Raw genomic sequence first — 14,295 nt, 5'->3', positions numbered from 1 at the left:
TCCACTGCTGCCACTCCCACACACAAAAAAGTTACTCCGTCCACTCCAGCTGAAGACTACCGGTGGCGGCAAGAACACTTCACACAATGTCTCTGAAAATTGTACATTTTATAGATTATTATACCTTTTCATGTGACAACACTGAAGAAATGACACTTTGCTACAATGTAAAGTAGTCAGTGTACAGCTTGTATAACAGTGTAAATTTGCTGCCCCCTCAAAATAACTCAGCACACAGCCATTATTGTCTAAACTGCTGGGATCAAAAGTGAGTACACCCCTAAGTGAAAAAGTCCAAACTGGGCCCAAAGTGTCAATATTTTGTGTGGCCACCATTATTTTCCAGCACTGCCTTAAACCTCTTGGGCATGGAGTTCATCAGAGCTTCATAGGTTGCCACTGGAGTCCTCTTCCACTTCTCCATGACGACATCACAGAGCTGCAGGATGTTAGAGAACTTGTGCTCCTCCACCTTCCGTTTGAGGATGCCCCACAGATGCTCAGTAGGGTTTAGGTCTGGAGACATGCTTGGCCAGTCCATCACCTTTACCCTCAGCTTCTTTAGCAAGGCAGTTTTCGTCTTGGAGGTGTGATTGGAGTCGTTATCATGTTGGAATACTTCCCTGTGGCCTAGTCTCCAAAGGAAGGGGATCATGCTCTGCTTCAGTATGTCATAGTACATGTTGGCATTCATGGTTCCCTCAATGAACTGTGGCTCCCCAGTGCCGGCGGCACTCATGAAGCCCCAGACCATGACACTCCCACCACCATGCCTGACTGTAGGCAAGACACACTTATCTTTGTACTCCTCACCTGATTGCCGCCACACATGTTTCACACCATCTGAACCAAATAAGTTTATCTTGGGCTCATCAGACCACAAGAAATGGTTCCAGTAATTCATGTTGTCTTCAGCAAACTGTTTGCGGGCTTTCTTGTGCATCATCTTTACAAGAGGCTTCCTTCTGGGACAACAGCCATGCAGACCAATTTGATGCAGTGTGCGGCATATGGTCTGAGCACTGACAGGCTGACCCCCCCCAGCCCCTTCAACCTCTGCAGCAATGCTGGCAGCAGTCATACATCTATTTCCCAAAGACAACCTCTTGATATCACACTGAGCACATGTACTCAACTTCTTTGGTCGACCATGGCGAGGCCTGTTCTGAGTGGAAACTGTCCTGTTAAACTGCTGTATGGTCTTGGCCATCGTGCTGCAGCTCAGTATCAGGGACTTGGCAATCTTCTTATAGCCTAGGCCAGGGGTGTCAAACTCAATTTCATTGTGGGCCGCATCAGCATTGTGGTTGTCATCAAAGGGCCAGCTGTATTTGTAAGACTATATAAATATATACAGGGCTTTTTTTTTTTTTTTTAGGGAATTGGTGCAGGAACTCCCTAACCGAACCCCATCAAACAATGGGTGTGCCCAAATTACACAGTGGGAGGATCTTAAAGGGGCAATAAATACCAGGAGTGCATTATGTGCAGAGTTCAGGGATGACCAGATGTACAGAGTGCAGAGTTCAGGGGTGCACTACATGCAGAGTGCAATGTGTACAGAGTGCAGGGTTCAGAAAAATGCCATGTACAGGGGTGTGCTATGCACAGTGTGTAAGAATCGGCTATTTTGCAGGCTGTTCACATCTCACTTCCACCCCTCCCTCTGGGTGCGAGGGCCACATTAAATGGCCTGGAGGGCCAGATTTGGCCTGCGGGCTTTGTGTTTGACACATGTGGCCTAGGTCATTTTTATGTAGCAACAATTCTTTTTTTCAGATCCTCAGAGAGTTCTTTGCCATGAGGTGCCGTGTTGAACTTCCCAGTGACCAGTATGAGAGAGTGAGAGCAATAACACCAAATTTAACGCACCTGCTCCCAATTCACACCTGAGACCTTGTAACACTAATGAGTCACATGACACCAGGAGGAAAAATGGCTAATTGGGCCCAATTCAGACATTTTTACTTAGGGGTGTACTCACTTTTAGCAGTTTAGACATTAATGGCTGTGTGTTAAGTTATTTTGAGGGGACAGCAAATTTACACTGTTATACAAGCTGTAAACTCACTACTTAACATTGTACAAAGTGTAATTTCTTCAGTGTTGTCACATAAGATATAATAAAATATTTATAAAAAATGTTAGGGGTGTACCCACAATTGTGAGATACTCTGTATGTATACTTGTAAAGATTTACAGCCTTTCAAATGATCCATCCTGAGATATGCAGAAACAATATAATGGGATCACCAATTCAGACCCTTATTCTGTTCTTCTATTCTTTTACTAGGAAATGCATACTTTACATGATCACAAATCACACTCAAAACTGAGAAGGGGCTCCTAGAAATGTAACAATGATGCTTGGGGTCCCCGAGCAACACTAAAGCCTAGAAGACATGGGCCGAATGTCTGGCAACACCTGGCGGTTCAATAAAAAAAAATGGCTGACATTCGGCCTGTGTCTATGGCAGCCAGCTTCTGTCTGACATACATGCTGAAAAACCAGCAGCTGACCAACTCCTGATCAGCACTCTCAGCTAATGGCAGAGAGTGCTGACCAGAGTGTTCTGGTAGGGGGGCATCCCCCTGTCAGAACACAACAGCTCAGCAGGGGGGGGGGGGGGGGGGGGGAGAGAGATCGCTGTACGAACATTGGATTGTTAGTACTACGGAGCGGTCAAGTTATTTTCGTTCAACAAAAAAACAAATGGTGTGTACTAGTCTTAAGTGAAAAGGTACACGAATAATTGGGTTTAGACAGAGCTAACAATTGAAGTCCTAGAATAATGATAATGGAGGGGAGCACTCAAACTGGTGCAGCTATGCATGGTAGCCAGTTTTTACCTTTAGCTTGTTCAATTAAGCTTTGGCAAAAATCCCTGGAAGCTTATGGGTTACTATGCACCGTTGGACCAGATTTTGCATGCTCCAGTTTTAGTAAATCCCTCCCCCATGGGGTCCCAGAACAATGACACACCAATGGCACATAGAGCAAACAAGGGGCCCCTGTGCAAGACCAACTTTTGGACCCGCATTCAACTACTGGTCAATTATAGCTTAACAGCTAGATACAGTGAGCTATATCCAGGTCTACAACAACCTGTGAGTGTATCAGTGTGTGTGTGTTTCCCAGTAATCATCTGAACAATATCTAGAAATGGACCCTTAAGCAGGCCTTACATTATGAAATTTTGCCTCCCCCCCAGCGCTATTGTCTTTTGCCAGTGGGGAGCCTTCCCTGTCGGCAGAACACAATGATTACTGTTGCCAGCTTATAGCCTGCGGCACTAATTGTTCAGGAAAAATCTGACAAGCGGGTTGTACACAAGCTGATTGATGGATCGACTTTTGTACAACCAGAGTGCACATACATGGATTGATATTCCACTGGTCCCTACTAACCTGGCCAAATTTTGATCCATGTATGGCCGGCTTTAGTTTTAGTGTGCCTTTGTGCAGATGCTTTGCCTCTGAAACTTGGGGTCCCAGTATGATGACACACGGATGTATGAAATCTCAGAACAATAGTGCACTGACACTTGGGAGTCTCAGAATAATAACACACTAACACTTGGCGGTCCCAGAACAATAGCATGCTGACAGCTTGGGTCCCAAAACAATGACACACTGACATGTTCGGGGGCCCAGAACAGATATTTTGCTTAAAAAAAGTGTGCGTGGGACTGTATACACACACACACACACATATATATATACACATACACACAAGGCCCTGAACATTTAGAACAATTTATTAATTCCTATTTTTATGGGGAAGTTTTTGGTTACTTAGATTGTTGTAACTATCTTGCTGGGCTCCCTAATTGCAATATTTTCTTAGTATAAATTATAAATCTTTCAGATTCTGTGCACAGACATAAGTAATTACTGAACTGAAGACTGTAAGGTGGGAGGTGGAATTTCCATCTGAGTGGGATTTCCTAACCTGTGTAACGCACAATGTCAGGAAGCCTGAAGCTAGTCCTGAAGCTAGTCCCTGTCCCCTTGGTCTAATTAGGACTGGGATTGTGTGGGCATGAGGATACAGAACAAAGGATTAATGGGGAGAGAAATTCCGACTATCTGTATTAGTCACTTGGAGCGGAGAGAAGGTGTAATGACATTGCCCAGTGAAGACATAATCCAAGTGTCAGGTAGGAGGTCAGCCTCCTTATAGAGGCAGCTAAACCAATACAAGATACATGAAGCAAGGAATGTTTTATTCATCTCTGAACAATGTGCAGCATCAAAGGAGGGGAGATCACCAGATTACTCACACAGGCATCTATGCAACTATCCATCCAGCTAGGTGTATTTACAGAATGTATGGATTGGAAAACACAGGAGACAATCCATATTCAATCCAGGATGCTGGGGGAGGCATTTCGCAGGTGATCACATATATGTAACTAATCATGACTGATTACTACATCTACCTGCAGCAAAATGATTGAAGAACAGCTTTTCCATAGCTGGTAACATTAGAGATGTCTACATTCCAAAATATAGCTGAAAAAGAACCTGACCTGACTTAAAACGTTTCTAAGGTTACAATATTGCTAAACTGCGATACCACGTGGTGTCTGCAAGTACTTGTGCTCCTCTAAACTTGATCCCTGTGAAACCTCCTGGATAATAGACACAGGCTATACATGGAGCTTCAACCCAAAGCAGAACTGCTGCAAATGAATGACTAGTCAAGTAAAAGATAGCTCTAAGGAGCAGGGTCCTCTGATTCCTCCTGTATCGAATTGTATTGTAACTGTACTGTTGCCCCAACGTTGTTAAGCGCTGTGCAAACTGTTGGCGCTATATAAATCCTGTATAATAATAAGTAAAAAAGGAAAATCTTATTCTGCAATACCCCCTTTCTATTGAAAGCTGCCCACTGCAGTACTTTTTCCCACCACTAGATGTCCCAAGTTTTCTAGGTTGAATGGCAGCCAGCAGCATTTAACCCATTTGCTGGGAGCCCAGGTTGTCATGGAACCACCCCCCGCCTGTGACTTGGTGAAGGAAAAGCAGTACAATGATAAGCTCATCTCTCCGTCACCCTATTCTTTTTCTTAAGCATGCTTTTAGTGCTGCTTTATACATTCCCCCACTTAGCTCTTCTACACACGGACTGCAAAAGGCTGATACCAGCTCAAATTCAGACACACTGCTTGTATTACAAAAATATATTCAAGGACATATTAAAGGAGAAGCATAGCCAAAGCTAAGTGCACTCCTGTGAGCTGTTTTCAGCTGACAGCAGACTAAAGGCACAGAGCCAGTCCAGGCTCTAAAAAGATCCTGACCATACAGTTGGGATCCACCCAGATGCCTTGAGTGGCAGCTGGCTCAGCCTCTCAGCATTCTGCTGAGAGGCTAAGCCAGTCTCTCCTGCCTTCTCCACAGCCCAGTGCTCCAGTGAGTGCTGGAGGGGCTGAGCAGAGAGAAGCTGACTGACTGTCACAATTCTCTGCTCAGAGCGGAGGGTAGAACTGAGCGATCAGTGGTGTTTGATCACTCAGTACTCACTCAGTACTATTTTAATGCATACAGAACTGGAATAATTTATGTCTTTTACATTTGCCTGGAGTTCAGGTTTAAAGCTATTCTGCTACCTGTGCCACTAAACTCCATTTTGTTCAATTTATGGAAAGCAAAAACAAGTATCTAAAACACGTGATTGTTCTGTGATTTTTCCTGCAATTGAGTTAAGTTAGTGACGGAGTCTCTTTAAACACTAGCTTGATTGCAATGTCACAAAACATTAAATTAATCAATTTCTCACACAGAGCAGCATACATTCTTCAAGGCTCAATGCATTTACAAAGCCAAACCCTCTTTAGCGCTACAAAAACCCTGCCATGCCCCACACCATATAACCCATCTGTGAGCACAAACCTTCTTCTAAAACATCATCCCAAAGCTTCTTGGGGAACGCATAAAAAGTTTTTTTTTTTCCACCATCAGGCTGCAACCTCTCAGCAATCATGACAGGAAAAGCCATTGCTACCTCTGCAGTTTGGGTTGCCATGCCGCTGACCTGTTTAATGCATCCATATGCAAATCCTAACCAATAGCAGCTACGATTTATTGCTCCACAATGAAGTTTCTCTCTGCCTTTTGTTTCCGCTGCTGCAATTGTTACAATGCTACCATTTCCTCTGCATATCAGTAATTAATTCTCTCCCTGTTTTCCTTTTTTTTTTTTTTACGGTTGTCTGTTAAATTAAAATACTGCAAGGCAATCAATACCCAGCCTTTTGTATAATAAAGAAGGAATAGACAATTGAATAATATGCTAATCACTCAACGCACACTGGAGTGATAAATATAAACCAAAGATAAGCTTCATAAACAATCTTTTAAAAGGGAGGCCTGGCCAAGACTTTTTCACCCAGTGTTGGATAAGAACCTCTTATAGGTTTTTACTGCTGTCTGTGTCTGCTGGGAAGAGGTTTCCATCACTTCCTGTGCCAGCAACAGACACAGCAGAAAAAAAAAGAAAAGAGAATCCCCAATGGGGACTCTGACAGCAATACAAACCTTTTAGAGGTTTTAATTCCTTCACTATTCAGAACTAAAAAAAAAAAAACTTTTGGCTGTGGTTGAGCTTTTCATTTGAAATCTCAAAGCTCTATATCACCTACCGTCTGTGTGCACTCTCATGGCTGAAGCTGTGATGTCCGTTGTGATGTTAAAGTAGGGAATCCAAAGATCCTATGGAGACAATGGACAAGAAATGTTGGGTGTACTGGCTGCGAATGATAGGAATGCTTTCAAGCTTAGGGCTGGCCATACATGCTTGAATCCCCCCATTCAACCCATGGACAGAACAAAAGAAATCTAAAGGTTTCTCCATCCATGCTAAACAGCGTGATGGGGATTCACTACTTGACAATTTTCTGCCCAGAAATAAAATAAATAGAATTTACAGTGTGTGTGAAAATAAACAAGGTTTCTTCAAAAAGTTTCTGCACTTTTTAACTAATATATATATATATATATATATATATATATATATATATATATATATTGTTGCTTTAAATTTTCAAATCAGAGTTTGTGGAATCGGGTGGTGCCTGCTGATTCAGTAAAAATTCAAGCTGTGTATGGCAGGGTTTAGGTACCATCATGTAAGGAAGAATGAACTGTGCCTTACAGTCTATGAGGATACAGTGCTCACCTCTATCTGCTTGTCCTTGTAGATGCTGCTGATGCTGTTATTAAAGGCTGCTCCAGAGAACATGGAGGTTATGGGGTACGTCAGGTCCAGAACCTTCTTGAAGACAGATGTCATGTCCTTGGGGGAAGAAGAAAAATAATCAATGGCTGGGAAACAGAGCTCATGGACCTCCTCACATTCAAGAAAGCAAAATGATAACCTTGGGGAAATTGTATTTGTATTACCGTTAGAATTAAATAAGACTGTGCTCCCTAAAGATCTCCATGTCCAAGAAAAAGCATTAAACTATTTGCAGAATGCAGGTAATGCTATGGTGTACCTATTAATCAGCAAATGTGCCAGAATTTCTGTTCTTATATCTTACATCTTATAACAGATTATGTCAGAACCAAGCAGCAAAAATCAGTACTTAAGATGCGACACAAGCTTTGAATGCTGTGCAGTGTATGAGCTTTGCTGTCAATGGACATAAGTGGGAATTTTTACTTGTACATTTCAAGCACTTGTCTGCATATTTCCTGCGGTCTCCTTTCAAAGGACCGCTATTGTAAACAAATAGCATATTTTAGTTATCATACAAATAAATGTAATTAAAATACATAGATACGTTTTCTTGTGCATGGTCAAGCTGGAGAATGGCTTTTGGCTAAACAAAGAGTTCCCCTTTAAGAAATACACATTTATAGTTTTATTGGAGTGAAGTGAAAAAAAGACTTATTGGTTATGGGTATGAGAGGCAAGAGGAGATATACAGTCATGGACAAAATATTGGCAGCCCTGCATTTCTGTCAGATTATACACCACTTTGTCTAGAAAATTAATGCAGTCATAAATGTTTAGACATTCTCATGTTTATTTATTTTGTTTGCATTGGTATGACACCAAAAAGTGGAGGCACAAAAAACCAAATCTGACACATTCCACACAAATCTCCAAAAATGGACTGGTCAAAATTATCGGGACTCTCAATTTAATATTAGATAGCACCCCCCTTGGAAAAAATAACTGAAATCAATGCCTTTCTGTAACCATCAGTTTCTTGCACCTCTTTTCTGGAATTTTGGACCACTCTTCTTACGCCAACTGCTCAAGGTCTCTCAGATTAGAAGGGTTCTTTTATCCCAACTGCTGTTTTGAGATCTCTCAAAAGGTGTTCTATGGGATTTAGATCTGGACTCATTGCTGGCCTGTTCATTATTCTCCAGCACTTTATCTTAAACCATATCTGGGTGCTTTTTGACGTGTGCTTTGGGTCACTGTCCTGCTGTAAGACCCATGACCTCTCATGAACACTCAACTTTCTGACACTGGACCCTACATTGCACCCCAGACTTCATAGTGCTGTGCACACAGTCAAGCCATCCAGTGCCTGAAGCAGCAAAGCAACCCCAAAACATCAGTCAACCTTCACCATGTTTGACTGTATTTTTTTCTTATAAAGGCCTCATTTCTTTTTTTATGAAAACAGTAGAATGATGGGCTTTACCAAAAAGCTGTCCACAACACATTCTCCCAAAAAGGTTTTGGCTTTCTTAAGTAAGTTTTCACAAACTCCAGTTTGGTTTATTTAGGTTTCGGTGTCAGCAGTGGGGTCCTCCTGGGTCTCCTCCCATAGCCTCCCTTTTAATTTAGATGGCGATGTATAGTGTGAGCTGACACAGTTGTACCCTGTGCCTGAAGGTCTGCTTGAATCTGTCTGGAAGTTGGGGGTTCTTTATCCACCATTTAAACAATCCTTCGTTAAAATCTGTGATCAATTGTTCTCTTTCATCCACGGAGATTAGCTACAGTGCCATGGGCTGTGAACTTCTTGACAATGTTGCGCACAATGGACACTGCATCATTTAGGGCCCTTTCACACGGGCGCTCCGTATGTCCGCAAATCATCCTATTTTTTTGCGGATGATTTGCGGACATAATGTAAATCTATGGCATTGCGGATGTCAGCGGAATACCATCCGCTGACATCCGATTTTCTTCCTGTCAGTTCTGTTCCGTTTTTTGGAACTGAACAAAACCCTATTTTTGTTCCGTTCAAAAAACGGAAAGGAAGGAAAATCGGATGTCAGCGGTGTCATCCGCTGACATCCGCAAACCCCCATAGACTTACATTATGTCCGCATATCATCCGCAAACGGATGGGATGATATGCGGGCATACGGAGCGGATGACAGAAATGTCATCCGCTCCCTGGAAAAAAAAAAAAAAAAGGACCACAGCGGAACTCTCACACGGAGCGGCCGTGTGAAAGAGCCCTAAGATCTCTGGAGATGGACTTGTAAACTTGATATTGTCCATGCTTTTCCACAATTGTTGTTCTCAAATCCTCAGACAATTCTTGGCTGCTCTTTCTCTTCTCTGTGCTCTGTGTGCCACACAGAGACACACAACAGAAAGGTTGAGTCAATATTTCACCATTTTAAAAGGTTGCCGGTGTGATTTCTATATTATCAGCTCCTGTTAATTGATACAGGTGAGCTTAAATTAGCTGATATATCGAGGGACGATCTGCACTTTCCCCGATATATCGGAATCGGCCCCTGAGGTTACCGATATTACAGATAATTCGGAAAGTACTTGTACCGGAGTGATGCCTGCAGCTAGAGACATCACCCCGGTACTGGCGTCCATAGCCGGCGGTCAGCTGTCTTGTAATGAAAACCGATGTGGCTGAGAAGCCCCTCCCGCCGCCTTCCACGGCTCGCCTGGTTCTCCCGTCCCACCGGGAGACCCGGGCATCCTACCTTCACAGCCGCCAAAGAACCGATCAAAGCCGCATTTGGCTCTGATCGGGTCTCCTTGTAAAAACCCGGAAGTGATGTCATGACATCACTTCCGGGTACTCGGCGCCAAATAAAAAAAAGTGACAGCATTCAAAACAGCCAAACTTGGCGTTTTTAATGCTTTTAAGTGCAGAGGAGGGGTTTGGGGTCTTTTAGACCCCCCAGATCCCTCCACAAGAGTACCTGTAAAAAATAAATAAATAAATAAATAAAAGAATACATTTTATTTTAAATGTCCGAAAATATCGGCAGATACCGATATGTGATGACCAAAATATCGGTATCGGCAATAAAGAAACGATATTGGTCGAGCACTAGTTTACATTAAAAATCACAGAAGCATCACAAACTTGGAATGCAATTATTTCTTACAATTTTTAGAAGGTGCCAATAATTCTTTCCAGTCCATTTTTGGAGGTTTTGCGTGGAATGTGTCAGATTTGGCATTCAAAACAGCCAAACTTGGCGTTTTTAATGCTTTTAAGTGCAGAGGAGGGGTTTGGGGTCTTTTAGACCCCCCAGATCCCTCCACAAGAGTACCTGTAAAAAATAAATAAATAAATAAATAAAAGAATACATTTTATTTTAAATGTCCGAAAATATCGGCAGATATCGGCTGATACCGATATGTGTGTTATTAGTTTAAGCAGACTGTGATTGTCTATTGTTGTGACTTAGATGATGATCAGATCACATTTTATGACCAATTTGTTCAGAAATCCATATCATTCCAAAGGGTTCCCATACTTTTTCTTGCAGCTGTGTGTATATATATATATATATATATATACATATATATATATATATATACACATATATATTTATATTGTGGCTATTAAAGAATACATTTACATTTTTTTTTGCCCGAGAGTTTAACTTTAATGTAAACTGGTGTTTTGAGAAAGATCTCAGATTGTCATGCTTTGGCATCAACTTTTCAGCGCCACAGAGACGTCACTACATGCCAAAGCTTCAATGTAAGGCAAAAGATTTAGATCGGTAGCCAGATTTACTAAAAGTAAATATTATTTAGGCATGCAACATGATCTGGCTGCCAAAATAAATTGCATGTTTTAAATCTAAATTCACCAGGTATTTATGTTTACAAAGTAAGGGGTGGAGCTGGAAATTAGCTTTCCTCCGGGAAACTAAGAGCCGCTAATTTGTTTGGTAGCTTTGCCAGCAGTGTCTGGATATTGTGCACAGATATACCATCCCTGCCCTAACTGACCATAAACAGCTGGATTAGAGGAAGGTCATCTTTTGTCAGTAGGTACAATAGCACTCAAATAATAAACTATATGCTTCCAAGACATGTGACTCCTCCAGAATGCACATGCAGTCTTTCAGTAGGGTGAGGGCTGGCCAACATACAAGGGTTAAATGAAAATAAATTCCTTCACTTTCATAACTCAGCAACAGATGGCTGCACCGTTGAGTGACAAGTACTGACATATTGTGTAGATCAGTGATGGCGAACCTTGGCACCCCAGATGTTTTAGAACTACATTTCCCATGATGCTCATGCACTCTGTAATGTAGTTAAGCATTATGGGAAATGTGGTTCCAAAACGTTGCCAAGGTTCCTCATCACTGGTGTAGATTCTCCTCTATCTTCTCAGCTTACAGAAGGTCTATACAGTCAATGGTTGTTTTGCTATTCTCTAGAATATGGAACCCTGTGTTGGATTCTCCTCAGTATGATGCAAGCAATATGCAATTCATGACGGTAGGTGGTGGTCTTGATCCAATCAAAACTAACTAATATATGCAAGGCATTTATGTTGATAATTGTGTTGATGTGAGCATTGTGCTTCACTGGACCAAAATATGGAAAAGTGTCTAAAGCCGGCCATAAATGGTGCGATTTTCTTTCCTGCAATCACAGGTTGGGGAGGTGGGGGGGCCTCGTCCCAGCTCCTCTGACCACTGAAGAGAGAAAAAAAGGGATCCCCAACGCCCCATGTCCAAGCATGTAGTGTAGTAATGGAAGAGACAACCTCAGTCAAGGCTCCCGCCAGGCCACGCCCCCCCAAGTCTATTCTATTACTACACTACATGCTTGGACGTGCAACATTGGGGAACCTTTTTTCCTCTCTTCAGGGATTACGTAGTTGAGAGGCTAAATTGCACCACCCTACTGCATCCGCCATACAGTCTAAACATTACTATGCATCTAAAGTTAGGAACAGGATGTGATTGAAGTAAAAGAGTATGTTCACGTCACTGTATTATAAAAAGTTTGCCACCCTCCTGGCCCCCCTCTGATGCAGAATTTTAGGGTTATACAGGGAGAGGTCCAAAAGATTTGGAGTACAATAGGGCATTTATCACCCTTATTCCAAAAACCCAACAAAGACCACACCGATGTGGCAAATTATCAGGCTATATTCCTAATCAATAATTACTTGTTTACAAAAATGTTAGCAAATAGATTGTTGTCCTTTCTCGCTAATTATACACATTCTGATCAATTGGGTTTTCTCCCCCATAGACAAGCAGCAGATCAGGTGAGGAGGGTGATAGACCTTATCTCCTTATTACACTCCTAATGACCAGGGGTACACCTGGTATTGCTCGATTCTCTATAAAGCACCCCTTTGGCGCAAAGAATACTCTTTGGGCACCCAACAAGGATGTCCCCTATCCCCCTGTTTTTCCTCATAGCTATAGAGACTTTGGCATTCACTATCTGTCAAGATCTGCATATTTTGGGAATAGAGAGTGGGGGTCAGATTCATAAGTGTGCGTTATTCGCAGACCATCTGCCTATATTCATGACTTCTCCCCATACCACCTTGCCGAATTTACTGTCCCTTCAATTATGATTAATGACAAGCCTCATTGTCAACTGTGAAAAGTCAGAGGCAATCAACAAACTTTAAGACCACAGATAGAAATGGTTTTATTTCGTTGGATAATTGTCACCACCCTATCCATGCTGGAGGTGTAACATCTGCCTTAACTCTAGGACTCGTAACACCTCTACATTTTAGTCATCTGTCACATCTAAGGAGTTTAAGATAACCAGCTTTATAACCTGTCACACCTGGGGAGTGGTTTATCTTCTATGTTGCAAATGTGGTTTCCAGTATGTAGGGAGGACCATACATACCCTAGCTATCAGGGTTGGTGAACATCTGTCTAACATTAGAAAAGGCTTTGCAAGTCATAGCCTATCTAAGCATTTCTCCAGATTCCACCGTAATGATCCTTCCTCGCTGGAAGTAATTGCCATGGAGGAATATATACCACACTAGCGTGGCAGTAATATGAACAGAAGTCTATCCAGAAGAGAGATGCAATGGATTTTTAATTTGCATGGTTAGCGCCCACATGAACCCAATGTAGAGTGGGATAATAATTATTCTATTTCATTGTTTTTATTAAAGTATTTCAAAAAAACAAAAGGGAATACAAAAGATATGACAAAGAATGTATCTTCCACAAATGTAAAATACATACAGAATGGGCTAAAATAAAACATATGAAAAAGGAGCGTTCTTTGGAAAAAAAACTCTTCACAACCAGTACAGATTCTACTTTCGGTGAGGGCTAACCCTAAAAATCATTTAAACTCTTAATGTTACATTAACAAGGCACATCTCAGGCTCATTATACAGTAAAGGACTAAGTTGCTATGAATTGCATTTCCTACCCTAGAGCCAGCGCGCAACCCCAATGGACTGGAGATGCGTCTGACTACAACTGTATACGTTTGTGGGTGGGGGCTACATTCCACATTTTCAGGGGAAGGAAGCTGCATCCTTCATAACCCAGTAACCAGTCTTCGCTTTAAGGAAGTAGTCACTTGTCTAGGTTTATAGGGAATAGTCGGGAAGACCCAAGAAATGTATTAGCAAGACTGAGAAGAGAGAAACAGGAAAGGGGAAAGGTTGAGGAGGAAAGTAGGGTAAGACCTCACACGCCGATTCCCACCATCCTGAAGCTGCCTTAATCAGGTATAGATCAAGGATCTCCAGCCAGGTGGGATAATAATTATTTTATTGAGAATAGATAAATGAGATTAATCTAGGGGGATATCCATCTTTCTCTTCTCGCTTGTTAAGGTTCTTCCCGTGTTACTATGATCATGTACTTATTGAATAAGATTATAATCTGTCAAAACTATAATTGGAAAGCTTATTTGCCTCATATATAGTTTAGGTCTATTTATTCATTTACTTCAGGGGTGGAAATACCAGAGTCGCAGCAGTCGCCATTGCGACTGGGCCCTAGAGTTCCACCACTGTGGGGGGGCCTGGGGGCCCCATCAGTCTGTTAGTCCATTTGTCCATTCATTCATTCCACCGTGTGGGGGTGTGGCTG

At 42.1% G+C, this 14,295-nt stretch overlaps 1 protein-coding gene across 1 annotated transcript in view; it reads right to left on the bottom strand.

The window, feature by feature from the left end:
* Nucleotides 1–14,295, bottom strand: part of PNPLA7 (patatin like domain 7, lysophospholipase) — a 733,226-nt gene that overhangs the window by 61,001 nt on the left and 657,930 nt on the right. Inside the window, exons 28-29 of the mRNA XM_082263919.1 lie at nt 7,184–7,300; nt 6,648–6,717 (exon numbers count right to left, since the gene is read on the bottom strand). Of these exons, the coding sequence (XP_082120045.1) occupies nt 6,648–6,717; nt 7,184–7,300 (187 nt within the window). The remainder of the gene's footprint in view (nt 1–6,647; nt 6,718–7,183; nt 7,301–14,295) is intronic.

The sequence above is a fragment of the Pelophylax lessonae genome (genome assembly GCF_965119305.1).
Source record: "Pelophylax lessonae genome assembly, chromosome: 7".
NCBI classification, from domain to species: Eukaryota; Metazoa; Chordata; class Amphibia; order Anura; family Ranidae; genus Pelophylax; species Pelophylax lessonae.
The sequence above is the reverse complement of the archived record's forward strand: the minus strand, read 5'-3'. Positions and strand labels throughout refer to the sequence as shown.